General features: G+C 49.3%; 1 protein-coding gene across 4 annotated transcripts in view; it reads right to left on the minus strand.

Annotated features, from left to right (window-relative positions):
• Window positions 1-946: 946 nt before the first annotated feature.
• Window positions 947-27,836, minus strand: part of CNDP1 (carnosine dipeptidase 1) — a 32,995-nt gene continuing 6,105 nt past the window's right edge. Inside the window, exons 1-12 of one of the 4 annotated variants that reach the window (XM_029230012.1) lie at window positions 26,211-26,420; window positions 22,280-22,405; window positions 19,574-19,723; window positions 18,853-19,015; window positions 18,072-18,160; window positions 14,335-14,535; window positions 11,842-11,926; window positions 9,762-9,922; window positions 8,479-8,643; window positions 6,893-7,034; window positions 3,868-4,015; window positions 1,560-3,684 (exon numbers count right to left, since the gene is read on the minus strand). In XM_029230012.1, the coding sequence (XP_029085845.1) occupies window positions 3,618-3,684; window positions 3,868-4,015; window positions 6,893-7,034; window positions 8,479-8,643; window positions 9,762-9,922; window positions 11,842-11,926; window positions 14,335-14,535; window positions 18,072-18,160; window positions 18,853-19,015; window positions 19,574-19,723; window positions 22,280-22,363 (1,455 nt within the window). In that variant the 5' untranslated portion in view covers window positions 22,364-22,405; window positions 26,211-26,420 and the 3' untranslated portion in view covers window positions 1,560-3,617. Of the gene's footprint in view, window positions 1,516-1,558; window positions 3,685-3,867; window positions 4,016-6,892; window positions 7,035-8,478; window positions 8,644-9,761; window positions 9,923-11,841; window positions 11,927-14,334; window positions 14,536-18,071; window positions 18,161-18,852; window positions 19,016-19,573; window positions 19,724-22,279; window positions 22,406-26,210; window positions 26,421-27,836 lie in introns of those variants that run through there. The other 3 variants (XM_029229993.1, XM_029229983.1, XM_029230002.1) reach the window with 3 other exon arrangements.

Raw genomic sequence — 27,836 nt, forward strand, 5'->3', positions numbered from 1 at the left:
ATTATAGTCAAAGGCATAATTTCTCTGACATCTTTTTTCATTCTCAGTAAGAAATTACACTAGAATAATTTTTTAAATAAAATTTTTCCACGTAGTGACAATTTTTTTTCTCTTCAATCTACCTAGTCAAAGAAAGCTCAGAAGCATTTATTTACTTATCATAACTGTTAAGAAATTATAGTCATTAATCCGTTCTCTTCCACATCATGCTGGAAAGAAAAAGAACACTTTGCTTCAGAAAATCTGTATTTCTGGCTTTATTTCATCGACTGATTGAGCCTTTGGACAGCTGAACAAAGAACACCCCCAAGCCAGCCTCAGCCTCCCAGAGCTTGCTTCCCAAACAAGAAAGTTGTTTTGATATAGTAAAGAGAGAGATTATCTTTCTTAGCAGTTAAGTGGCCTGCGATATAGAATGCAGATGTTAAAGAGCTGGTCAGTGGAAGAACAGAAATGATATGTGCAGGTATTAGGCCCGGGTTTAAGTTTGCTGCTTGTCATGAACAGCAGTGGTATTACAGATAGATAATAGAATTATGCTAGATTTAACCATAGGTACATTACCACTGAAACAACTATTTTATTTCATCTTACATAAGTACACAACTCATTATTTAACTGTTTGTCTACTACATGTTCAGTTAGTATTCAAACTTGAATTGAAACATAAAATTTAAAAATAATAGCTAGATGGCATTGAATACATATAACACTAGATATTTAAAATAGTGTAGTATTTAAAAATCATTTGGACCTATCATAAAATGGTATTTGTTTGGGGGCTTGTTGTGTTTTTTTTGGTTGTTTTTTTTTTGCGGTACGCGGGCCTTTCACTGTTGTGGCCCCTCCCGTCGCGGAGCGCAGGCTCAGCGGCCATGGCTCACGGGCCCAGCCGCTCCGCGGCACGTGGGATCTTCCCGGACCGGGGCACGAACCCGTGTCCCCTGCATCGGCAGGCAGACTCTCAACCACTGCGCCACCAGGGAAGTCCGGGGCTTGTTTTTTTAAGTGAGAGTTACTTATCAGAAGTGAGAAGCCAAATACAACTGTATTATTCGTGAGCTTCCTTCTTACTCTGCGTCTGAGAAACTTACGGAGCACATAGTATGGGCCAGGCACTATCCTCAGCACAGCTGCTCCTCAGCTCAGTGGGCTGTCACCCTGCACGAACCGCAGATGGTTCTGACTGCTCAAGAGGAATCATTTGGGTGAGGTCTGCTGATTTTGAGATGCTGGCATCCAATTCAGAAGTGCTTAGAACAACGTGAAGGCCACGTGAAACGCACTGAAGGCAGCCGTGTGGGGCTCACGGCTGCTGGTTTGTGGCCCCTGCGCAGACAAGTGCTGCCTGGGAGGATACACAGGCGCTGTTATCAGTCGATGGCACCTCAGCATGACTTGTTTCATGTGCTTTTTCCCAGTGCTAGCTGCTCCCAAGACGGTTTCAACTAGGAACGATGTGAGGCAAAGAGCATAAAGATAGAAGTCCAGGCCAGGGAAAGCCCAAAAATGCAGCTGTGGAACCAAGAGGAGGATTTTAGCGTGCAATATTGAGCACCTACTGTGTGCAGTGCATTTCACTGGACCCCTGAAGTACAGAGATGAGTTGGAAATGGAGGACAAAGAGATTGGAGATAGAGAATATTTAAAAATTTTACCTGGCCTCCTGGCCAATAAGCGGGTAGATTTCTATCACCCGTATGTGTGTAACTGCCCTGAAAATACTTCCCTTCTGACTCCAGATCACAGCAGAACCCAGGTAGGCACCTGGCTTGGGGCCGGGTAGAAAACCCAGATGGACCTGGGAGAGCTAGGGACACTCATCGTGACCCCTAGAGGCAGAAAACCATGGCTCTGCACCCAGACGTTCCAAGGTTGGGATCTCCTAGACTCAGTGACCTCAGCCTTTGTCCTGCCTTTCTTGCCTGGTGGTAGCTGAATAATTAACCAGACGTTGCAGGTCTCAGAGATTCAGCAGGAACGTAGATCAGTGAATGAGTAATCTTATAATTTAGCTGCTTGGTAAAACAAACTGATGTTACATTGCTCAGAAGTGGTTACAACACATTTTAACCAGCCTTGTTAATTGACTAATATGAACACCCTTTTAAAAATACAAATGGGGATCATAAACTTCTTGTATATTTAGTTCTTGAGAAGTCTGCCAAATACACCAGTTAGGTCCTACAAAATCCAAAATGTCACAAGATCCTGTGTAATCTGGCAAGCACAAACCAAGCTTAATAGCAAAAAAATATCAAATTCCTGCCCATACTCAACAGACAGCATTTAAATGTTCTCCAGCATCAGAGGAAAAGTGGCTAAAGCCTCAGCTGGGTCCCATTTCTGTGACGCAGTTCAGGACAAGCCGAATTACTGGCCCTCTGGTCCAGCCATTTTAGATGAGGTGCAGCAAGTTTTAAAACTGACATTTCAAGAACCCATGAAGCAATGGAATGTGTTATGCTTGTTTTTTATTTAGAATCATGAGAAACATTTTTAACAAACCTTTAAATTCTTCTCCATTAATGTGATTTAAATAATTTATAAAGATTAAATCTGTTTGTTTAAATATACTCAACTGTAGAAAAATTGCATTTTTTTGTTTGTTTACACTGTCAAATCCAATCAAGCCAAACAAGATGGTTAACTAAAATGATTAATGAACCCAGCATTAGCTGATGGCTTTAAATGTAGAATGTGTTACTGGGTTGATTAGCTCTCTATCTAAAACCGATGCTATTAAAAGCTTTGAGCAATTTATTAGATGTAGTCACTGAGTACAGTTCCAGCAGGGTGAGAGAAATTCTATCAGAATTAATTCTGCTGTGGCGCATTGACAGGTGCACAGATGTTGAAGAGAGAGCAAGGAGGCCTTCACTGACGGGGCAGGAAGAAAGAAGAGGCTGCAGGAGGGGCAGTCGGTTGGCATCAATTGCAGCAAAGGTAAAGAGGCTTGGAACCTAAAAAGTACTCATTTTCGCACAAGGAATCCCAGATGGCATAAGCATATGAATATTGATCATTTCCATTTCAGCACTTTTGAAGAAGCAGGAAAAATAAATGAAGGGGAAGGAAGAGGTTAATGCGGTATCATGCTTTAGTAACTCCTCTAAAATTGAGCCCACAGGGAAATTACAGTAGGCAGTGCTGGAGACCAACATGTTTGTCAATAAGATAAAGGGCACAAGTGGTAAAAGCAGGGGTGATGTAGGATGGACAGTCACCGGATGGGATGACTGTGTGTCAAGCACTTAGAGGCCTAGAGGACAAACTGCAGTGATTACACCAATCAAATTGCAAGCGGAGAATCTCATCAGAGACTTGTCCTCATCCTGAAGGGTACCGTGAGTCCAGGCCTGGGGCAGCCGCAGCAGGACTCAGGGAAGTCAGGTTGTTGAAGGTGGCTGTGGCTTTAGAAAGGTGTGCACGGTGACACAAAACCACATCTGATGTCTGCGCCTTGGAAATATTTTATTACTGGTCCAGATGTCCAAGGGAAAACATTATTTTGGGGACCAAATTCCTCTGAATAGTTAGATTTTGTTCCTGCCCAGGGTTGTGTGAAAGGGGATCTGTCAGTAGGTCAGGCCTAGGCTGGAAGGTTCCTACCATGATTAATGCAGCTTAGCCATCTCTAGGAAAAAGGCAGCAAATAATTTGGATCCCTCTATGTAATTCCACCTAACAAAAGAAATAGAGACACTGTTATTCCCATTCAGATGACAGAGGGAAAGTAGTCTACAGTTTAAACAGGAAGACTTGATGACAGAAATTGCATCTGAAGTATGCAGCCTGTCTGGAGGTTACCGGTGTGAGGACCCAGGCTTGTGCAGTGAGGGGTGAGCGCCTACAGGACTCACTAACCTGTTGATTTTCTCTTTCTGAGAGTGCTCTCCATCATCCACAGCGCCCAGCGGGAGCATCATCACACTCTTCTGGATGGTATCCTGGAATATTTTGGCAATGGGTATGGTTGATCCATCTCGGATCATGTCTGGCTCTGTCCCAAACACTGAATGAAACACAGGAAAAGAAGGCATTTGAATAAAATAATGACAAGACTACCCCCAGTAATCTCAAATGTAGTGTTTGCTTTGTCTTTTTCTTCTTCTTTGTTTTAATCATTAAATTTGATACTTGGGTTCGGTAAGCTTCTTGATTTCACATAATTTATGTTCTAAAATCATCAACAGAGTCAAGAAGAAAACTGTGGTTGCCTTCTTTACAATTATCTACTTTTAAACTTTTTTTATTTATTTTGGTCATGCAGCATGCGGGATCTTAGTTCCCCAACCAGGGATCAAACCTGAGGCCCCTGCAGTGGAAGTACAGAGTCGTAACCACTGGACCACCAGGGAAGTACAATTATCTACTTTTTAAAAATATTTTTAAATTTGTATTTTGAACTAATTTTATACTTACAGAAAAGTTGCAAAAACAGTACAGAGTTCCCATATATCCTTTACTTTCCCTAATGTTAACATATAACTATTGTACAATTATCAAGAATAGGAAATTAACATTGGAATAACATTATTAAGTAGACTCAGACCTGATTGGAATTTTACCACTTTTTCCCTTTCTCCATACCAGGATTGAATCCAGAATCCCACACTGCATTTTGTCATTGCTTCTGAGTCTCTTCTAGTCTGTGACAGGTTCTCAGCCTCTCTTTGACTTTCATGAACTTGACCCTCTCGTAGAGTACTGATCAGTTGTTTTGTAAAATGTCCCTCAGTTTAGGTTTGTCTGATGCTTTCTCCTGATTGGAGGAAGTCATGCATTTTTGGCAGGAGCAGCACAAGATGGTATGCCCACTTCTATGGTTGCTGCATGAATTAAATATTGGGAAGGTGGGACTTCTTTGTTTTTTTGTTTGTAACCAATATACAAATAAATAGCTGTACTCAACGGTCACCTGAACGTCTCAGCGTTTGTGCTCAACTTTCAAGGTATCCCAGGAAATAGTTTTAACGGATATCCTAGGGTCTGGAAAGAGATGAGTTCAAACCCTCTAGGCTAGAGGACAAGTTGCTGGTGACAGAGCAGGAGTGAAAAATGAAACAGTTGCAAGAGAGAGCGTGCCCGACCTTCTTTACCCACAGAGCAAGGTGTGAATGTGAATAAAGATGATGGACTTTGTTAGCAGAACTGGTCCAGCACACAAACAGGCCCAAAGGTGCCCATGCCTTCCTGCAAGAGTACGTCAGGCCTTGACATTTCAACCACACGCCTCTCTTCAGGGGCATTACATTTATCTTCCTAACCCTTCTTCCTCTTTTCTTCACTCGAAAATTGGCAAAATGCTGCTACAATTGAGACAGTAGGAATGATTATGCAGAGAAGCACGGCTCTAGGTCTTGGACTTGTCCTGTGATTGTTAATGTCTGTGTCCCTGTAGTGATAATCCTGACAGACAGTGAGGGCTCCAAGGAGGTCTGGACCCCCAGTTCCAGCTCCAGCATCTCTGGGGGTATGGCCCAAGGCCCAGCTGTAATATAGTGCATAGTCTATATAAACACTTGCCGCCTAACGTTTGGAGAGACCCCAAAACTCCCCCTGCTTTTAGGAGAGCCCCCCACTTTGCAACTGTTGGCAGTGTCCCATTCCTGCCGCAGAAAAGACTGGCTGTTCCTCCTCCCCGGGCAGCCAGAAGCCCAGGCCTGTGTCCCTGCTCACCAATCATGTATCCTGTCCAGGACTTTGAAATACATGAAGTCAAAACAGGCACCGCTGAGGAAATTACAAATAAAGCTATTCCCTACCTCTGAAGAAGCAGAATGGCATTGTAAAAAGACCGCTGGTTTTAGAGGCGGATAGGCTGGAATTGAGTTTTCTCGTGTGTTCTGTAATTTTATACAAGGAGCACATATCCAGGAAGCTTCTTCAGTGCAAAGCTCACATGGCCTGCCTTGGGGCCGTCTGCACCAGCCAGGCAGTCCAGGATGGGCTTGGGAAGAACACGACCACACACAGTAATTAAAGACCCAAACCCATGCCAAGACAGGTCCATGGTTCAAAACTCTCAGGGGAGACCCTGTGTTCACCGAAAACCCAAGCAAGGACGGCCAAGTTTACACACACACACCCCGTCCAGGGTGAGCGTGGCTCTTGGAACGAGGCCTTTATGTAGTGGGTCTCGTTGTCTGCTTCATGCTGACCCGAAACCACTAAAACCCACACCTCCTTGTGAGCAGGAAGAACAAGTCCCCGCAGGGCGGCCCATGTCAGCTTGCTCACTGCACTACATTTGAGCTCCTTCATTGTTAATCCCAGAAGATTTCCTTTACTTTCATGCGAGTTCAGCTGTGCCTTTAAAAGGATGTTTTCAAATGTTGGTCATCATTTCCAGGAGTATTGGAGGTTTTCAAGTCCATCATTTTGCCCCAAATTCAAATCTCCTGGTGTGAGCTTAAACCCTGGCTTTGCCACTAATAGCTGGGTGCCCTTCAGCAAATTACTGAAATGGTGAAGGGCATTGGTGCTGAAGAACCTAGGGGCAGGTGCTGAAGAACCTAGGGGCAGGACAGGAATAAAGACGCAGACGTAGAGAATGGACATGAGGACACAGGGAGGGGTAAGGTTAAGCTGGGACGAAGTGAGAGAGTGGCATGGACATATATACACTACCAAACGTAAAACAGATAGCTAGTGGGAAGCAGCTGCATAGCACAGGGAGATCAGCTCGGTGCTTTGTGACCCCCTAGAGGGGTGGGATAGGGAGGGTGGGAGGGAGGGAGACGCAAGAGGGAAGAGATATGGGAACATATGTATATGTATAACTGATTCACTTTGTTATACAGCAGAAACTAACACACCATTGTAAAGCAATTATACTCCAATAAAGATGTTAAAAAAATTTTTTTAATAAAAATATCTGAAGTCCAACCTGTTTTGATGGCTCTTTTTGCCGCAAGATACTGATTATCTCTGATATTTGCAACCCACGGGTGTAGTCCTAGCGTCATAGATACAGTCATCTGGTTGGAGCTATTTCTTTTGGAGAATATATAGTCAAGGTGCTGCTTCACCTAAAAGGAACATTTTCAGGTGGAAAAGAAAATTTCAAGTTATTCTCTCATACCATGAACATACAGTCGTCTTTCAACAAGAAACTGATGAAATCTCAACCCAACAAATTCAAGTATTTGGGTTTTACCTTAGTTCTTCCGGAGGGATGGCGTGGAGTGAGCAGGGCTCCAGGACTGGGAGCTTCGCCAGTGGGAGGAACGCGAGCTCTCACTCCCCTTCTGTCCCCAGACCCTCCAATCCCAGCTCTGACCCTCCCCATACTCACCAGGGTGTCTGACTGTTAACGTTTGGTTATTATGAATTTTGGTAATTATGAAACACAATACAAGTACAACTTCTCCATCTGACGACTGACCACTCTTTTTGGACTTACCAGTACCTTAATGACTCTTATGGGGAATACCATGCATTTGGAAATTTCTGAGAAGCGGAAGCAGTTACAAGCTAAGCTGTGAAGGACCCGTGTCACCAGCGCCCTTCTCTTTCTTGGCTCTGTTCCAGCTGCTACTCAGGAAATCCTCCGAGAACAACTCCATACTCTAAAATACCCCTTCCAGGGACTTCCCTGGCGCTCCAGCGGTTGGGACTCCGCGCTCTCGCTGCCAAGGGCCCAGTTTCAATCCCTGGTCGGGGAACTGGGACCCCACAGGCCGCGTGGCACGGCAAAAAAAAAAAGAAAAAAAAAATCTTTCCAGTATTTGCTTCAACCAATATTAATGGACGCCTGTCATGTGGCAGGAACTGTTCTGGGTGCTGGGGTCACAGCTGTGAGCATGACCAGGACGGTCCTGCCCTCGTGGAATTTATATGTTGTAGACAGAGGGACAAAAAGGGAGGGAGGGAGGGAGGATGGAGACTATTTTAGGATGTAATCAGCACTGAGAAGACAGTGAAAGGGACAGTGGGATAGATGGCGGTGGGATGAGGTGCGTCCTGAGCTTATTTATTCAGAGTCTACTTGCTGTTAGACTTGAGGTAAACTGATGACTGGTGGATAACTGAGACATGCACTCCCTCCAGATAAGGAACGTTTTCATTAAAATGGCTGCTTTCAGAGTGTAGATTTCAGACATCACAGACAAACTGATCACTGCAGCTTGAGATGTCCCAGCTCAGCCCAGCCGTAGGCAGTTAGCTTCTCCATCTGGGTGTAAAACCAATCTTGCCTTCATAGCTACCATTTAATTTTTTAAAATTTCCCATCACTCCAACTCCAAACGGTTACTTATCTGACTACTATAATTGTGTATAATTGAGCAAAGAGATTTTTACCGAACAAAAATTTATCAGTTTCTTGACATTCCCTTTTGTTCCAGTCCCTTTTGTATTGCAAAAAAAAAAAAAATACTTCAATGCGAACAGCTGAACTGCCCGCTAAACTGTGGTGTGAGGCACTCAGAAATGGCACTGCCACTGGGCAGGAGAACAACGCACGCTGGTTACCTGCTTCTCCACCACAGATATATTCATGTGAGGGACCAGACGGATTGAAAATTTTCCTATCACTCGGCCAGGGATGACTGTTTTGGCTCCAGGCTCATGAAACGCGCCCTCGATCCCATGAATAGAAAGAGATGGGTATCTCCACAGGTGCATCAGAAGTTCCTCCTAAAGTAAAATAAAATCGTTTTACTATATAGAGGAGTGTTTAGTTAAAACCCAGTTGAATTATATTGCTTGTATCACCAATTTCTGTACATCTGTGACACCATTCATGACAAGTTAATTAGCACCTTACTTAGATATGTCTGGACTAATAGTACAGGTGGACTTTTCCCTCAGGACCTGAGGCCCTCTGCTGCTTTCACCTGCCCTAGCTGCTTCCACTGACAAGGGCCCCTCACCACTCCAGCTCTGAAGTTTGCAGTTAATAGATGGCAGAGGGGCCCTTTCCAAACCTGGGGTTCAATTGTAAATTTCTATCCCCAGTCATTGCCATGATAACTTATATGCTAAATGCATTTTATTTTCCAGAAGGTTTCAAAGAAATCTACAGACATTTGAGCCAGTGGCCACCAGAGAGCTAGTCTGAGGCAAGAGACATACTTCATAAGAGTAAACTCCCCACTTGTATTCGGCATTTTTCCCTCTCCTGGAGCGTCTGCCCAGGAGCCAGCCAGAGCTACCAAACACCACAGCAGGCAAGGGTCTTTTTTGTTTGTTTGTTTTGGGTTTTGTTGTTGTTGTTGTTATTTTAAGGAGGAGGAGAAGTAGAAGGGAAAAGAACAAAATCTAAATTTACCAGTAGCCAATGCTTTGGGCTCTGCGTTTACTTACTACACTCAAACAGCAACGTAGCAATTTACACATTAGCCCCGTAAAGCTCTTGGTTTTGTCTTTTAAAAAATGAATAATTAGGGGTCTTGGAGCTGAAATGATCTCAGTCTATTCTCAACCTTTAAACAGACAGATAGGAAGCTCAGCCCACTGGCTGAGGGCTGGCGTGAGGTTGAGTCTCATAAGCCAGTTTGGAAACGCACGGCTGTGAAGTGAATCACTGCCCTGTGGTTAGGCGCCTGAGGCCGGTGCCAGACGGACCCCAAGAAAAGGACCAGTTGATCTAGACCACGAGGACCACGAGGTTTCGTGAAGGGAAACCTGCCCCCGATTAGCATGTGCTCTCAGCTCTGAGATGTGCAGAAGAGCAGCACATAGCAAACTAGGCACTGGGAAAATACGGGTTTTCATCGTTCCTCTCTCAGGTTACCCGTCAACGTGTGACCTACCTTGGTGTGAAACAGAAATTTCTTAACCTGGCTGCTGTTCCGGTACTCCTCGAGGTCCAGATCGATGGCTTCGTATGTTCTCTTTTCCTCCTCTGTAACAGGAGCCACGTGGTCATAGATTCCAGGGATCAGAATTCGACCAGAAGAGTCCACCAGGCTGCCTATGAGAGACACACAGGAGGCAAAGGCAGGTGGAAGCTACAGGTGCGTGGGGTCCTGGCCCTGGAGCAGAGCCTCAGGGACCCTCCTGGGGCTGCAGCGGGCCTTCGACCGGCCCTGTGACTGGCCCTGCGCCCTACAGCAGAGCCACTTGTCAGTAGCTCACGTCCCAGAGGTGACAGTGGGAGAAAGGAGCCGGTCACCAGGAAGACTCAGCCTGCGTCAGACCCGTTTTAACGTCCCTTGTCGACAGAGGGATGGAAACACACGGCTCTGCAATCAGTTACATTTGGAGTGACTTACCTGTGTTACATGCAAGTTCTCAGCTACACTCTTACATCATAAACAAGGTTCCTTTTTTAGTTTTATCTTATCCTGAGTTAAAAAGTAATGTGTTCATTAGAAAAATATTTTAAATATATATGTATGTGAATATACGTACAAACCTGAGAAACTGAAAGTCATCGTTCCTTCTCAACCTCCCTCCCCTACACACACCACAATAATATAATAAACACTCATCTTTAATCAAAAGCGTAACAGCCTTGAGGTCTAGTCTATGAGCCACGTCATAACCACGAAAGCTTTCGTAGTGGCGAAGCAGATACACTGCTGTTATTTGTGAAAAAGTTTGGGGATTAACAGCAATGAGTGAAAAATCATCAATGAGCATCTATAAAAGAAGCAGATGCCAATGACATGGATGGATGGATGGGTGGATGGATAGAGAGAGAGATAGGTAGGTAGATAGATGGATTTAATGGGACAATGAAGGAGCAGGAGGCTCTAGAATAAAGGTGATACTGAAGACCCAGAGGCAACCTCCCAACAGGTCGCCCCGTGGGCTGGTGGTTCCCTGTCGGAGGCTGCCGAGGCCAAGGGGATTCGGGAGGGCGTGGCCAAGGTAGAACTGTGTCAATATGGAAAAAAGAGAGATTTTTGCTAATTGATCCCCAAAGAGGGAGTGCTTTTTGGCAGTTTGCCCAAAAGGGGCACGTTGTAAAATTTGCATGAAGTCGCCCTTGGGACATCACACCTGGCTGTGGGACACAGCTAATCAGCGGACCTGCTGGAAGAAGTCTTAGGATGTACGTGATCATTTCTGGTTTGTTTATCTGCTTCACCAAATGCTCCATAGCTCATAAGGTAAAAACCATAATGCAACTGCCATTAAAGAAAAAATTTTCTTTGTTCTTTAACGGTGAGAAAGGTGAGAAAGATCCAGGTATTGCGAGGTCTGAGGCTTATGTAACCTGAAAACCTCTTTTTTAAAAAGAACCAAATTGTGACTATGAACGCGCGCAGTGTCCCTGCCAGAACTGTGCAAGCGAGGCCCTGGAGATGAAGCCTCCTTCAATTCTGGGATCCACCCGGAAGATGGGCTGTCCGAATGTAGGCAAGAGCTCCAGGTGAGTCAGGTGGGCAAGCTGGCTCTCTGGAAACACACACACACACACACACACACACACACACACGACTCCCACCTGCACCCACCAGGCCCACCACCTGAGGAGGTCACAGGCAGGGGCAACCAGCAAACTCAGTGGCGTCGCTGAGCCACGTGGGACCACAGGGACTCACAGGAAGGAAGCCAAGAGGTGTGGGTAGATTGGGCACCAACTCTGCATGCTTCTCCAGAAAGGTCTCTGCCACTATCCTCAAGTACAGCCAGACGTGTCACAACATCCAGTGAAAGGAAAGGGGGTGGATTGAGGAAGGGCTTCAGTCCATGAAGAGAAACAACGTGGACATAATAAGCCTAAGAAACGTTTAGCCAAGGGGGAAGCTAAGACTGTGGTCTTCCTCCGCTCCACCCTTATTCAGGGCTGGCCTGGAAACCAAGGGGGAGACAACTGAGTCAAACAGAACTACGTTAGCAGATTCTCTGATGCTTAAAAAGTGAAACCAAAGAAGACATTACCAAGAAGAGCGACCAGATCCGCCATGGGTTCGTTAAGGATCCCACCAAAGGTCCCCGAGTGGAAATCCTGATCTCTGCACTTCACCTGCAAGACAGGAAACGGGAAGGGAGTTGCTTTTCACCGTGGCTGCTCAGAGACACCTTTCACCGGGCGGCAGACCTGCCCTGGGTGGCCCTCAGGGCTCAGGGGTCAGCTGACATCGTCACCACCGTGCTTCTGTCACACGATGTGGAGCGTCTGCCCCCCATGTCTTCAGGTCCCACTGAATTCCCCGAAACCGAACTCAGCCCCAGCCTGGCCACCAACAGCACCAAATCCCAGACCACCAGCCCCTCCTCGGCCTAACGGCTGACGTGCAGCACAGTTGCCTTGCTCTTGGTTTCACACCATCTCGTGCTCAGCCCTCCTTCCAGAAAATTCTCCAGGAAACTTTCTTCTCCTTGTTCTTGTCCTCCTGCAGGACCATTCTACTTACGTCTCCTCTGATGACTTCTTTTCTGTCTTTTCGCCCCCAGATTAATCCTTGGATCACTCTACACACAGAGCTTCAAGGCCCACGGGACTTCCTTTACAACCGCCAGACTCTCAGCGCTCCTTCCGTAGGTCTGACCTTTGACCTACTCACAAGACCTAAAGCTTCTAGTCGCTTATGGTACATAACACTTTGGTGTGCTCCCAGCTTCTGAACTTGAGGAGGTCTAGACGGGAACATCTTCTCCTACAATTACTTCCTCCTAGCTTGCCGTTTCCAAAACAAGGAGAGATGCCAGTCCTATAAATCTATCCCCTTAAAATGATGTTGGGGACTTCCCTGGTGGTCCAGTGGTTAAGACTTCGCCTTCCAGGGCAGGGGGTGCAGGTTCGATCCCTGGTCGGGGAGCTAAGATCCCACATGCCTCGCGGCCAAGAAACCAAAACATAAAACAGAAGCAATATTGTAACAAATTCAACAAAGACTCTAAAAATGGCCCCCATCAAAAAAAAAAATCTTAAAAAAAAAATGATCTTGGATTTCTCCCAGGCACATCGTGTCCAATCGGATCCCAAGTTCTAATGAGTTTGGGTTTTTTAATTCTCTTTGACCCATTGCCTCTCACCTTTCCTGCCCGGCTGGCCCTTCTCTGCCTCTATCGCCATCTTTAAAGCCCTGCCAGGTGAATCTTCCATTTAGTCACTGTAGCTTAAGACCTGTATCTCACCAGGCAGGGATGCTAACAAAGCACTTTGGGGTCGCAGAGCCCCACCTCTGAAATCTTTTGCCGCCTTATCCCACCTCTGCTCACAGCTTCCCTCCTCCTGGCCCCCTCGTCATGAGCCTGCCCTCCCCCATTCTGGGCCACAGCAAGACATCCAGTCCCTCGACCCATCCAAGACCTCCCCACCTCTCGTCCTCCTGTCCTTCTTTTCTCCCCATTCAACCTGAATGCCCCTGTGCATCCCTTCAGCCTCTCCGTGGGCGACGTCTTGACTGACTTCGTCTCCTCCATCACACCATTGGGGATCAACCCTGCCCACTGGGGTGTCTCCACCACCGGCTCCTGAGCACAGCTGCAAACGATATCCCACTGCTCGGACAGGGGACTAAACACCCTCACCTGCCCGCCAGCCACTTCTTCGTGCCCACCTGTTCCCCACAGAGACTACTTCCAGCATGTCTCTGCAGAGGAACTTCCTTCTGACTCAGCAGTAGAAAGAGGACAAGGATAGCGAGATGTTCCACGGCCTGCACAACTCGGACCCCACCCTGCTTCTGCAGCTGCCCGGGACCCCAACGGGAGAGCGGAAGCCCTTCCCGGCTCAGGATCGCACCCGCCCTCTGGCTCTCATACACCACCCCCCCACCCCCCCACCACCCCTGCTTTGCGGTTTCCAGCTGCTCTATGAGGGAGGACTTTCTGATTCTAAATTGCAGGCTCCATCACAGCTTGTCTGCATTAATAGAAAAGGAGCAGGAAGCAGACTACGTGTCAGGGCGGAACGCGAGGTCGCTTTTAGTGATCACAGCAAGCCTGGGAGGATTACTGTGCTCACTTCAGAGGTAAGGAAACAGGCTCAGAGGTTAAGGTGCGCGCAAGGCTGTTCGTCGGATGAGCCAGACCTCGGGTGCCGGCCTTGTCAGTGCTGGCACCCCTTCTCTTTCTGTCCAAGACATGGTGGGCAGAGCAGGTAACGGCCGCTCACAGCATCCCCAGAACCCAATCAGGCGGTCAGTCTCCTTACCCCAGTGCCCCCGTGCCTGCCTCCAAATTTCACAGCTGGAGTTCCTAAAACGTAGTGAGTCACAAACCCCTCTGAATCTTCTCTCCAGAAAAACGTACACAGCACATGCGTTCATGGCTGGGGTGCTTCATGAACTCCCCCAGTCCCAGGACCCCGTGATCCCCCGGGGCCATGCCCCCGGGGCCATGCCCCCGGGTCGGGGTCTACTCTCTGTCCTCCCCGCCGGGACCCCAGCACGGATCCACCTCCAGGCGGCTGCCGTTGGCAAGTACCTCCACCATGAAGTAGCTGTTCCCTCGCGTCCCACACGTGAGCGCGGGCGTCCTCCGGCTGATCCACAGATTGTCTGAAATCACGATGTAGTCTACACTTGAGAAGAACCCGGCCTTCTCTTTCTGGACAAGTTCCTCCAGGGCAAGAGAACCAGCCTCCTCCATCCCCTCGATAACAAATTTGACGTTCACGGGCAGATCCTGAATTAACAGTGGAGCAAACCACGCTGTCAAAAAAAGTGGACACCTTGCCCTTTCCCCTTTTAAAATCCAGGATTTGTTTGCATGTAACTTAAACACACTGAATTATTATATACATTCCCAAAAGCTCTGTTTATAACGAAGGAGTTTGAACTCAGGTTGACGGAGAATTCAAGGTAATGGCCAGTGAGCCATCAACCTAAGACTGATGACAGAGGATCTGGGCAGGGCATCCCTAAAGAAAAGGCTGCGCCCACCATATGGGGCTCCGCTCGGCCCCTGCAGAGAAGCCCGTTCCTCTTTCTCCCCAGAAGGAATTTTTCCAGAAAGGTTACTCGATTACAAATCTCTTTTCTGTCCTCATAATTCTGAGCATGATAAATGAGAACTCTTTCCTTTGAAAGGTTGTCTAATGTTTAAGCCTCAGGATAATTTTCATTTCAAGTATCTGTATCTTTCAGCTATGAGTTCAATCTGCCTTTTAACTTATTCAAAGGCTTTGATCTTGCAGCAAAATGGACCTTGAGTTTTTCTCTAATATTAGGACATGGAATAGCGCCTTTAAAATTTTTACAATGTGCCTTTCCCCCATTTGGTTTTGATCTTTTGTATCTGTATAATTTATAACTTCATATCTTTGAGAGCCGTGTGGAGAAGAGGGGTCGAGGGCTTTTCCTAGAGCATAAGGCACGTGCAGGGCGGGGGGTGAACAGTTATTCTATGCAGACGAGGCAACGCAAACACACTCATTAGCTCTAATAAGTGGGATTGCCTGGCCCCAGATTAACAAAGGCAGGATGAGTGGAGGATTATGTATTAGGAAATGTGACCTTCAGTCATTCAGCTGCTTAAGGGCATTTGGGCATAACAAGTTTTTCAATGCATTCCTTGAATACATTTCTATGTGTTTTAGGAAGTTAAGCTAAAGTTCTGAAATCTTAATATTTGAAAGCTCCTTATTAACATTTAACTAGAAAACAATTCCCAAGAAGTAGCTGGAAAGCCTAAGAATTTTCTGGCAAAATGTGATTAATAAAATACAAGTCAATAGCTATTAAGTGTTGGAGGAGGACGTGGGGCTGGCAGCCCAGCCTGGGCTTTGGTCTCTGCTCTGTCCCTTGACACCCAGGGACCCGGGACCAGCCATTTCACCTCTCGGCAGCCCACTTCTCTGTTAATACTTGCTCTGCCTCTTGGTAAGACGATCCAGTGAGGTGATGTACATTTAAGTGCTCTGTAAGCAAGACAGAAAGAGGGGATGGAGGGCAGAAGGGAACGAGGAAAGAAGAGACCAGAGCTCATAAAGGGCCTAGTACTCGCAGGCTCCAGGGAACCTTTCCATATTCACTGAATCCACGCAACAAGCCTGGAGACAGATATGCTCATTCCTAGATCATGGATGAGGGGAGTGAGGCTCAGGGAGATTAACTGACTTTTCTAAGGGCAGAGTGGGGATTGCTTGTTTTGTTTGCGATTATACGTTTCAGAGTTGAAATTTAAAAAGCAAAGCAGGGCTTCCCTGGTGGCGCAGTGGTTGAGAGTCTGCCTGCTGATGCAGGGGACACGGGTTCGTGCCCCGGTCTGGGAAGATCCCACGTGCCACGGAGCGGCTGGATCCATGAGCCATGGCCGCTGAGCCAGCGCGTCCGGAGCCTGTGCTCCGCAACGGGAGAGGCCACAGCAGTGAGAGGCCCACATACCGCAAAAACAAACAAATAAAAAGCAAAGCGGATTTTGACCTTTATATAGGACCTGTCTTATAAATATTGCTTTCCTCTTCTTAAGAAAGAAGGACAGAAAACGAGAGAGAGGGGTGGGACGTGGGGAGGGAGGGAAGGAGGGGGAGAGAGAGAGAGAAAGGAAGGAAGGAAGGGAGGGAGGAAGAAAGAAAACAGAGAGAGAGAGAGAGAGAGAGAGAGAGAGAGAGAAACCAAGGGCTTACTTAGGGGAGTGCCATGAACAAGAGGACAACCTTGCAGTGGTCAGCAGGGCCCAGGCAGAAAAGCATCCTGACTCACTAAGCCTGTCTTACTCAGTGAGATGAAGCAGTCAAGTGAGAGCAGTGAAACCCTCTCTTCTGCTTATGTCTCAGGAGACAACAGACTCATGAGAGAGAAGCCCCTGGAGTCTGATGAAATCACCTCCGAGAAAGAAAAAACGCAACGTCAGGACCTGCTCGATGGACAGGATTTGGGAGAAGCAGCATCAAGGACCTGAACCTCGGGCAACAGCTGGGCCGCTCCACTTGTCTTGTGGACAAGTGGACACGGTGCCCGGAGATGGACCCACCCCAGTCCTCACCAGACAGGCACATCATCCCAGCCCGACCTCGCAGCCCTGTCTCGGAAGGAGTGTGCTGCTCCCAGAGCCTCTTTGGGGACGGGGTGGGGATGGTTGGCGGGGGTTTGCCCTGTGACTGCCGACACGTCCCTTTCTGTCCATGAACCCAACAAATGGGCCCCACTTCCTCTTAAATTCCCAGTGTTCCAAAGTGCTTAATTCAATTCAGCCACACAAGTAAGATGAGGGAAAGGTAGCAAGGCTGCACATTTTTAAGGTGACCCCACAAACTCCTTCTGCACCCCCAGGTTACAGAGCCCATACTCTGTGGAGCCCAGACTGGAACAGGCTGGGTCTCATCCCTGGGCCTGGTCTCCCTGGCACAGGCTCAAGCTCACCGACTAGCAGGGCCATTTCTGCATGAAAGGGATGGACTCACACCATCAAATCCACCCAGTGTTAGAGGGCCGGGCGCCCATATCAACACCCTCACTTTTACAGAACAGAATCTGAAGCCCAGAGAGGTTAAGTCTCCCACCCATGGCCACACAGCTAGATTGGATCCTGTTTGGAGTGTAAGCATGCTCATTACCAGAAGAGAAAAGAGCAGTGCAAGATGAAACCATCCTCATGAGCACAGCAAACGACACAGTTTTAGTTGGTGGTCTGAGAGAGTAGCCCTCCCCTCAAAGCTGCACCCCACCATAACCCCTCCTTGGACGGACTGAAACCACTTCCCACAAGAATAGAAAGAACTCAGGGATTCAGACAGAACGTCACACCCCAGAGATCGCTATCCTGATAATTTGCAAAGCAGCTAATATATTTCTTAAAGTGTATGTCTGTCTCTATTAACAAAACCATACTTTGTGATAAGAGGGACGGGTTGCAGATAAAAAAGATAAGCTGAGTAAGTTGAAGATAAAAAAAGACAAGTCCCAGCAGATGGTGGTGTAGCCACAGGCTCATGTTTTTTGCTGTGTCACATTGTTGCATGTCAACAGCACGGGATCAAGGTATCACCCTGCCCCAGACCAGCTGGGTGGCTTTGAGTATGTTCCCTTCCTTTCCCAAGCCTCTCTCTCTTTATCTGTAAAATGCGTGTGATTGTAACACATTCCTCTGCGGATTGCTGGAAGAGTAAAGGACATCGTGCACCTCAAAGCCAGCTGCCTCCGTCACCATCATCACCATTATCACCATCACCATCACCATCGCCATCATCACCCTTGCTCCCAAGCACAGCCGGCACCTACCTCGTCCAGGGCTCTGAATGTGCTCACAGCGTTGATCCACGCTAAAACAGGGCCTTTGTTGTCTGTCGTTCCTCGGCCATACAGTTTTCCTTTAAAATTGGGGGAAGAATTTTCAGAAAAGCATGGACACCTCTGCCAAGTTTAGTGAGCCAAAACCAAAGGTAGCTTTACGGGTAATTGTTTTAATGGTGCTTTCTATTTTTCTAGGCAGAAGTCTTGCTCTGAAATCACAAAGTATTGTTTCTTATGTACAAATAGTATGCTAGCCAGCAAACGTAAGCTAATTTGAAATATACAGATCCCTTTGGCCTTAATAGTAATTAGCCATTTCATCCAAGTTCATTGAAGAAGACCCGCGGGTTTGTTGCAGAATGTCACGTAATATAGCCTCTCACTCTGAGATTTTACAATTAGCAGGACAGTGAAAAAGGGTGTATGTGTCTCTCCATTAACCTTTCTTTTTCTTGTCTTTATAAAACATAATTACATTTGGTGTTTTTAAAAAAGAAAATATGTGACCTACACAACTATTTTCCTTGAAACCCAAGAACTCTCCTAATGGGAACTTGATTTGCCCAGGGGCACAAAGGTTCATGGTTTCTTTAACAACTGAAAGAAAATCAGCCTCATTGGACCAACCTGTGGACCATGAGAGCAGAGTTCTCTGCACTCCTAACAACGGCACGTGAGGCCTGGAGCCCGGGGCAGTCACATCTCGGATTCTTAAGCCCTACGAGCAGTCCTTCACCCACAGAAGAGCCCAGCACGAGGTGTCACTGACCATCCACCTCCGTCAGCGTGTGAGGGTCCGTGACCCACCCATCCTCCTGTCTGGCAGGCTGCACGTCCAAGTGGCCGTAGAAGCACACGGTGGGCTTCTTGGGATCATTCCCCAGTTCGGCCAGGATGATGGGAGGTATCGGGAGGCTCTGACCATCAGGCAGCTGCAGACGGAATATGGGTAACTTTTTTGAAAAAAAGCCATTTGGTTCTTCCAGAAAATTCAAAGGCATGGATGGCGTTAGGAGTCTGTTACTAGCTCCAATCAGGTGGACACAGTCCTGTTAACAGACTATTCAGGCTCGTCAGTGCTAAAGCAGGCGACACTGGGAGGGTAGATTAAAGACCCATCTACTCCCGAGGGGCAGTAATAAGCCTTGATTCTGATGAGGGATTGGGTCCTTTGAGAAAGAGGCATTTGAACTTAAGGGAAAGAGCCATCTGGGAGAAATGTGAAGCACGTGAAGGACATGAACAGCACAAGTGGGGGGCCTTCACGCGCCCCCTCCACCTTCCCCCCGTCCCCCCCGGTCCCGACAGGACGAGAGGTCGATGCTACAGCCTCCTGTGGGACGAGGTGGACATCTTCGCCCTTACTGGGAATCGCGGTGCTGCTTCTGCTGAGCATGAGGGCAAGCAAACCCCCATCCTGCCACCACGAAGGGAAGCCTGGCTGATGCCCAGGGAAGTGGCCGCTCGGACGCGGGAGGGGATGCCAGCACCTGCTGAAAACCTGCGTCCACCAAGTCCACGTGGGCTCCCAGGTTCCGGAGCCGGTCTGCAGCCAGGCCCGTCATTCTGAGCAGCTCTCGTCGGAGGTGCAGCACGGGCTGGACCGAGTCGCTCTCGACCGCCACCCACTCCTTCAGCGTCTGGGAGGAAAGGCGACAGGCGGTCAGCGCGCGGGTCATCCGCGTCCACTCTTGGGGGCGCACCTCGCCGGGTCCCCAGCGCCCTCATCTGACCTGGAGACCGAGCTGGCAGACGACAGCTGGAGGCGTGACCAGGAGCCCAGAAGCCAGCGACGGCTGGTCAATGCAGGACGGGACGGTTGGTGGAAGGCCGCCTCTGAAGCCTGGCCTGGGCCCCTCAGCGCCACCAGGCTCATACAGAAGGCGCGGGTCCCCGCCCCCCTTGTGGTCTCTAGGAACTGAGAGCAGGCGCCCCTCGAGGGCTCGGCTTCCCACAAACGTCCCTGCAGGTCACTCTGATCTACCCCACGGTGGCCTCAGCTAGGCTGCAGGACCCCCTGTGACCATCCCGTGCATTTCAGCTCTGAGGTCCCCCCGCTGCACCTGCAGGCTCCGGGAGGGGGTGTAACCCCGAGTTTGAACTCAGGGCTGGGCAGGCAGACAACCTGAGTTCCTGGTCCTGGTTCTGCCCACTACAGGTGGGTGACTTCAAGGACATTTCTGAAGCTCTGGAATTGGCCTCAGCTTTCTCCACTGCAGGAGGGGCGTGAGGCTCCCTCTCTGCGGATTATGGTGGGTGTAATGCTGTGAGACAGTAACACATACACACTTTGGTCTTTCTCCCCGGTTCCCGGCCAGCGCTCCTAAAACTTTTACAATTTCCTAAGCGATAAGGTACTAGGAGCATCTCTTGTTCTAATATTTGGTCTTCGACGCCGGGTCCTGACACAGAGCTCCTAATGCCCTTGGGATTTCCCAGGTGAAAAGGAGCGTGCTTTTGTTCTAGTGAGGAACTTTGGAGGCTTCTGGGCATGTGGGCCGGTCACCAGAAAGACCGAGCCGTGATCAGACGCTCAGAACTTCCAGCCCCAGCTCCCCACCTTGGGGGAAGGACGACAGGCTGGAGATGGAGCTAAGAATCGGTGATGCCTACGTGACGAAGCCTCCATAAACATCCCCGAGGCTCGGGGTTCAGAGAACTTCCGGGCTGGGAAGGGGTGCCCTGCAACCCACAGGACAGAAGCTCCCGCCCCGGGCAAACGTGTAGAAGCATGTCCCTGAGTTCTGCGAGCTGTTCTAGCAAACGATGAGCCTGAGGAGGGGTCACCAGAGGCCCTGATCTGTAGCCGAGTCAGGCAGAAGTGTGGGCAACCTGGGGACCCACCACCAGCTACTGGCGTCTGAGGTCGGCATCGGGGTAGGGGTGACACTACCTCCAGGAAGACAGTGTCAGAGGTGAGCCACGTCGCAGGACCCCGGGGGGGGGGGGGCACACAGAGAACTGGAGACTTGCTTGTTGTGCAGAAAACCCACACTCTGGGGACAGAAGAGGAAACACGCCTTTCTTGGTGAGGACGGAGTGAGAACGTATACACGGGAGACCCAGGCCGCAGCCTCGCCCCGTGGGAGCTCCGTAACCACAGCTGATTCTCAATGTTAGGAACAATCCTTCCCATTCCAGGGTCCGTACTTGAGCCGCTTACACTGGGACAGACGCAGTGTTTATTAAAAACCATACATGTGATTTTGGACTCTACTTCCTAACTTATTTTAGTTTGATTTCTATCCTGGTTGTAGCACTTCTGTTTTTATTGTGAAGAAATGTATTTGACCTGAAGGAGTATTGTGTTTTACATTTTTAAACTGGAATCTGTAGGGCGGATGCTGCCAAGTTAGCGCTAAACTTAACGGACTGGGAGGACATGAGGACGCTGCACAGAGCAGCGTTGGGCTGAGAGGCCCACATTGGCGCATGCTCCCACCGCATGCCTTTTCTCTCCCCGCTGTGAATTCCAGCCTGCACTGCGAACCCCAGTCGGGTTTCAACCTCCCAACGGCACTTACATCAAGTTAGCACGCCCACACGAGGAAGGATTCCATGAAGGTCAAGCTTAGGCACTGCAGCCTGTACCCTGAGCTTTGTGCTTTAGTGTGAATCATGGGGGATTCACGTCTGTTTGCACAGGAGTATTCCCGACACGGGTTGGTTGACCCAATAAATGTACACTGAACACACATCGTGTGCCAGACACAGTGTCGGGGGCTCGCGGTCCAGGGTCCAGGGCGGCCTCAGGGAGTTCCCGGGCGGTGGAGGTGGGCCAACGTGCCAGGGGCACAGGAGAGCCAGCAGGAGAGGGACGTGCCGGGTGGTGACGGAACGGGGAGGATGCACTTCAGCTAGTTTTGCAGGTGGAGAGGGTCTCTGAAGGGGAGGATGGGCCACCTGATGACGGTCCAGAGTAAAGGCGAGCTCAACGGAGCTTGCTGGTCATTGCTAAACAGACATTCCTAGATCAAATGTGCTGGGAATGCCCTTTTTGGAAGGAATGGCCGGAAGGGATCTCTTACCTGAATCTAACCAACATTTATTATTCTAAGTCAATGAGGAGTCACAGGCATTTTAAATGGAGTTGTCAAGCAAAAAAAAAAAAAAAATCCGCATCTCCCAGCAAATAACCATTCTCCCAGATTCCCAAAGGGCATACCCAAGCATTTTGTGCGTGCCGTGTCTCTCACCTGTACAAATTCATCCTGATGGAGATCGATGTATTGGAAGACCTTCTCTAGCAGCCCGGTGGGCGGGGAGGACGGTGAGAACATGCCTCCGTCCAGCAGCAACAGGAAAGCAAGGAGAGATGATGCCTGTGAGCATGTGACAGGGGGATATTTTAAAATAAGGACCAGGTTTTGGACTTTCCACCTTTCAAATACTTCAAGAAAGTTAATATTATCCAACACAGCTGATTCCAGTCTTCTGAACTAAAATAACACAAGGTAGTAGAATGGGAAATATATTTTTTGCTATATCTTCACCCAAACCCTTCATTTGCAATGCTAAAGAATTTTAATAAGATAGAAACCAAGTTAACAAGCTTGTATTTAAGCAATGCTGTTGTTTGTTTTTTTTCTATGACACAATTTTCCTATGGGTTCACTTCCTATAAAGCTAAGTCAGCTCCCTACATCCCAGGTGTTAAGGGCAATATTTATAAGAGAGAAAAACGTGAGATAATTAAAAACAAAACCAACAAAAGAAACAGCAACAAGCCTTCTTTGTGTGATTAACCACTTTATGAAATATTAGAAAAGTAAGGACTGAATAAAATCCTGTGCAGTGCTGTAGGGTTTCTTTCCATCAGCTCCTGAGGTTAGAATACCTTGAGAAGAAACTTACAAGCCACGCTGTGATAAATAACATCGCAGGACTGGCGATCATGTGGACACTGTTGGCCACAGTCTCTGCCTGGGAGCCCCCGGTCCGTGGCTTTCTCCTCTTTCCCTGCCACCAATCTGGCCTCTCTGCTTCCATCCCTGACGGGTCCCTTCCTTCCTCTGCCCAAGACCCCATTTCCTCCCTCCCCCCTCTCCCTGTGACCCCTTCCTAGTCTCTCTGGACTCCCACAGCAGGCTCCAGGCTGGGTGCAGAGCAGAAAAACTGTGTCCAGAAGAGCGTAGGACTTCCAGGTTGCAGACTAAACCAATTATCTTCTTCCAAAGCAACTCTTCCTTCTGGATTGGCTCTATTCATTTCTGAAATAGACTTTAGTTTTTAGAGACATCTTAGGTTCAGGCTGCTTCTTCCCTTGGCCTCCAGTTGCAGGCACCAACAGAGCCAAGGGGAGGACTTGGGTCTAGAATATAAAGAACTACTACAACTCAATAAGAAAAGACAAATTAACCCAATTAAAAATGGGCAAAAGATTTGAATAGACATTTCTCCAAGGAAAACATACAAATGACCAACAAGCACATGAAGAGATGCTCAACATCGTTAGCACCAGGGAAACGCAAATCTAACTGCGATGTGACCACAGTTCACACCACTCAGGATGGTTAAAATCAAACTGCCAGATGACAGCAAGAGCTGGCGAGGACGGGGAGGGACTGGAACCCTCGTGCACTGTTGCTGGGGATGTAAAATGGTGTGGCTGCCTTGGAGACAGCCTGGCAGCTCCTCAGACGATTAAGCGTAGCGTATCTTACAGCCCAGAAATCCCACTCCTAGGTGTGTGCCCAAGAGAAATGAAAGCATACGTCCACACAACAACTTGTGCTTGTATGTTTACAGCAGCATTATTTGTAATAGCCAAAGCTGGAGACAATCCAAATGACCAGTAATGAACGACTGAATGAACAAAATGTGGTACAGACACACAATGGAATATGACTCAGCCATAAAAAGAAATGAAGTATTGACACGTGCTACAGTACGAAAGAACCTGAACACATTCTGTTAAGTGAAAGAACCAGAAACAAAAGACTACACATTGGATCAGTCCAATTATGTGAAATGTCCAGAATAGGTAAATCCTAAGAGACAAAAGTAGATTGGTGGTTGCCTAGGGCTGGGAGGATTGGGGGAAAATGGGGTATGACTGCTGATGAGTTGGGGGTTCATTTTCAGTGATAAGAATGTTCTAAAGTTGATTGTGGCAGTCGTGCAATTCTGAACGTACTAAAACCCACTGAATTGCAATGCACACTGTAAGTGGGTGGATTGTAAGGAAAATGAATTGTATTGCAAAACAGTTGTTATAAAAATAATAATAAATGTAAGCATTCAACAATATAAACATATTACTGAGTATGAGAAATGTCTATAAAGGAAGCTAAGGTGGGGGTAAAACCAGGGTCAAAGCGAGCCATGCTCCTCCGTGAGTGGACGAAGCACTTGGGCCAGAAGATGGCGCCAGTGAGCTGTTCAGCATCTCCCCCGTCCTCCTCCGCGGCTCCCAATTCACCTTCTGAGGGCACGCAATTCACCTTCTGAGGGCAGCTAAGTCCCGTGGGCAGAGCCTAGAGCCAGGGGCTGCGAGGACCCAGGAGGAAAAGGCCCCTGCAGACCCACAGTGGCAGGACGATGAGGTTCGTGAAAATGGAGGAGGAAATTTTTTGCAGCCGATCCATCTAAATTAATATTTGAACTGTTTTTATTTTTCATTCATTCAATTTGCATTAAAAAATTATTTGGGGGCTTCCCTGGTGGCGCAGTGGTTAGGAATCTGCCTGCCAATGCAGAGGACATGGGTTCAAGCCCTGGTCCAGGAAGATCCCACATGCTGAGGAGCAACTAAGCCCGTGCGCCACAACTACTGAGCCTGCGCCCTAGAGCCCGCAAGCCACAACTACTGAGCCCGTGTGCCGCAACTACTGAAGCCCGCGTGCCTAGAGCCCGTGCTCTGCAACAAGAGAAGCCACCACAATGAGAAGCCCGCACACCACAACGAAGAGTGGCCCCCGCTCACCGCAACTAGAGAAAGCCCGCGTGCAGCAACGAAGACCCAATGCAGCCAAAATAAATATAATTAATTAAAAAAATTATTTGGTGCTTCTCTCCAATGAAATATGAAAGGAAAACTTGAAGAGGAAAAGGAAGCCAAAGGAAAAGGAGAGGAAGGAAAAACCTCGATTGTGAGGAACGAGAGTCCTTCCTGAGGACTGAGCTTCCATCAGGCTTGTTCCTGGAGATGCGGTCCTGCCCACAGGGCCTGCACCACCGCACCCCTCGCCCCCAGAGCCGTCCCCCGTCTGTCTCCCCTCTCCACTCGCCTTCAGGCCCGCAGAGACCGGCCATGGGCACTCATCCTGCTCTCAGGATCCCGGGTGGGGCCCCTGGGCATCCTTTGGTCTCCTCCCGAGTCTCTTGTGTTCCTCATCGTTCTGTTTCTTTTCTTGGGTTATAGTCATGTTTGACCTGAACGAATCACCCAACAAAACCCTGGGGACTTAGAAAGGGTATTCCTGGCCTTGGCCTTCGCAGGAAGGAGCAGTCGCTGGAGAAGGCAAGGTGAGGGTGAGGGTCAGGGAGCAGAGACGGAAGCCCAGGTCTTAGTGTCCTCCTGGGGGGCCGGTGGCCCAGCCTGGGCTGCAGGGCCTCGCAGAGGAAACCCCTTTGCTCCAGAGGCTCCTGTTAATTCCAGCTGGTTGTTCTCAGACTGGGAACCGAAGTTCCACGTGCCCCTGTGCTGAGTACTTACATTTAAATGTAAGGACCTCCTGACTTCTCAAAGTCAGGCCACACCTCTGCGGTGTAACCATCCCCCACCCCGTCCTTCCCCTAATCCAAAGAGCTTCACTTCCTCAAAGCCTCGCCTCCCACTGGACGCAGGCCTCAGTGGTCACTCTGCTCTCTCCTAGCCTCAGCCAACAACTGGAGACAGTCAGGTGAGCCATGTACCTAGCTGACAGTGGCCTTGAGATCCCATGGGCTGCCTCAACCAATGACACTTCTCTATCTCCTGCCACAAAAACAGCAGGCATCTCAGAAGGAGCCTGGGGTGGTTGTTAGTTTCTGATGTTGAACAGAATAAAGAATAGAAAATGAAAGCGCTCTCACCCCACACAGCCTGGGCCAAGGGTACATACAATGGCCCATCAGCCAAACCCTTTTCCGCCCGTAAGAAACTTTAGTGCCATTATCAACCTGGATGCCAAGAATTCTGCTTACCAAGTCCTTTATAGAGTTCGGTGTGACCTTTACAGAGGTCGCTCTGCCGGTGTCTGCTTTGATGAATTTTATAACACAGGAAAAATGCTCTGTTAGCCTCGTTTATCTCACCACGAGAGGATTAAAAACAAAAATTCCAAACCGAAACACAGGCTTTTCCGGCTTGTGTTCATTCCCTTGCTGGCTCTGAACTGAGCCCAGCGGTTCCCGCTGAGGTTAACCAGTCCTGCAGGCTGGTGAGGGCGTGGCTTTCAGAGGATAGCCTGGACTCACGCCAGGGCCAAGGAGGCAGTTTCAAGGAGCGGAACGCCCCAGAACGTCCCAAGAACTGCAGCGTGTCCACCATCCTCTCGTGGGGTCTGCCGCGCGAGTCTGACCCCAGAGAGGAGAGGTCAGTGGCCGAGCCTCACTCCCAGACCCAGAGGTGACCCGCACGCTGCACACAGGCGGCTGGGACGCCAGCACAGGCTCGGCAGGGCCGCGGAGGGCAGAGGTCACCAGAAGCGGGGACGGAGGAGGCCCCGGGCGCTAGCCTGGGGCGCACGTGGAGCTGAGAACAGGCTCTGGCCCTCTCGATGGCCGACGGCCCGCTGCGGGCAGGGGGCACAGGCTCTGAAACGGGCACAAAGCACCACCACGTGCCGCCAGGAAGGGCCCGAGGTCAGTTCCCACAGCGGCCGGCCCTTCGAGGCCCGGGGCTCCGGAATGCTCCATCCGGGGCGGCAGGCGGCCAGTCCAAAGACCCGGCTCCTGACGGCGGGGGCGTGCGTGTTTCTCCACCGCCTGTGGTCTTTGCCGGTGGGGAGCCGGCCGCCTGCACAGGCTGCGGGGACCAGGAAGCTGGCCTGCCAGTGAGCGAGGCCACCTCTTCCCGTCTGGCCAGGGACCTGGGCCTCTCCTGACATCAGCCTGAGGGACCGCCGGGGCTCACTGCCTCTGGAGCCTCTGTCTTCTGGAAACATGGGCAGCACAGAGACAAATACGTGGAGCAGAGGAGGGACTGAACTCGCCAGAGACCCCTCTGCTGTTTCTCCCGCAGACAGGCAGCCACGCCCACCGAGTCGGGGCAGAGGGTCTGAAACGGTGAGCGTGCTGTCACCACTTAGAGCTGGACGGTGAACTCGTCAGAGGCGAGCCTGTGGCTCTGATCCCGCACCTGGAACCCAGGGCTCCCGCTCCGAGAGGGGAGGGTGTCCATCCCGAGCGTCAGTGGTGCGGGGCCCGGCCTGGAGCCCAAACCTAGGGTGAACCTGAGATCTTCAGAGCTCCTGGCTGAGGCTACACCACAGCCGCCGCCCCCTTTTCCTTCTTCTAAATCTCTTTTGAGGGATTTTTGCATAAGAGTGCTAACAGAATAAATCTAAAATACCTGTAGGAGTGACTGAATGATCTCAGGGCACAAGAGGTGAACTCGGGGCGTTCCGGCGGCAGAATGAGGGAGTAGGGGAACGGGATGGTGGGGCTGAGGTCAGTGGGACCCGAGAGGCAGGGAGACCCAGACTTAGAGCCGCAGGAGGGTGACCAGGGAGGAGCAGAGGCACCTCAGCGGGGCGGGAGAGGAGGACAGGGTTCTGGCAGGACTGGTCCAAACGGAGCTGTCACCAGAGAACACGTCTGCTTTTTACC

Source organism: Monodon monoceros, unplaced genomic scaffold, assembly GCF_005190385.1.
Source record: "Monodon monoceros isolate NGI ecotype Baffin Bay Population unplaced genomic scaffold, NGI_Narwhal_1 Super_Scaffold_1, whole genome shotgun sequence".
Classification (NCBI taxonomy): Eukaryota; Metazoa; Chordata; class Mammalia; order Artiodactyla; family Monodontidae; genus Monodon; species Monodon monoceros.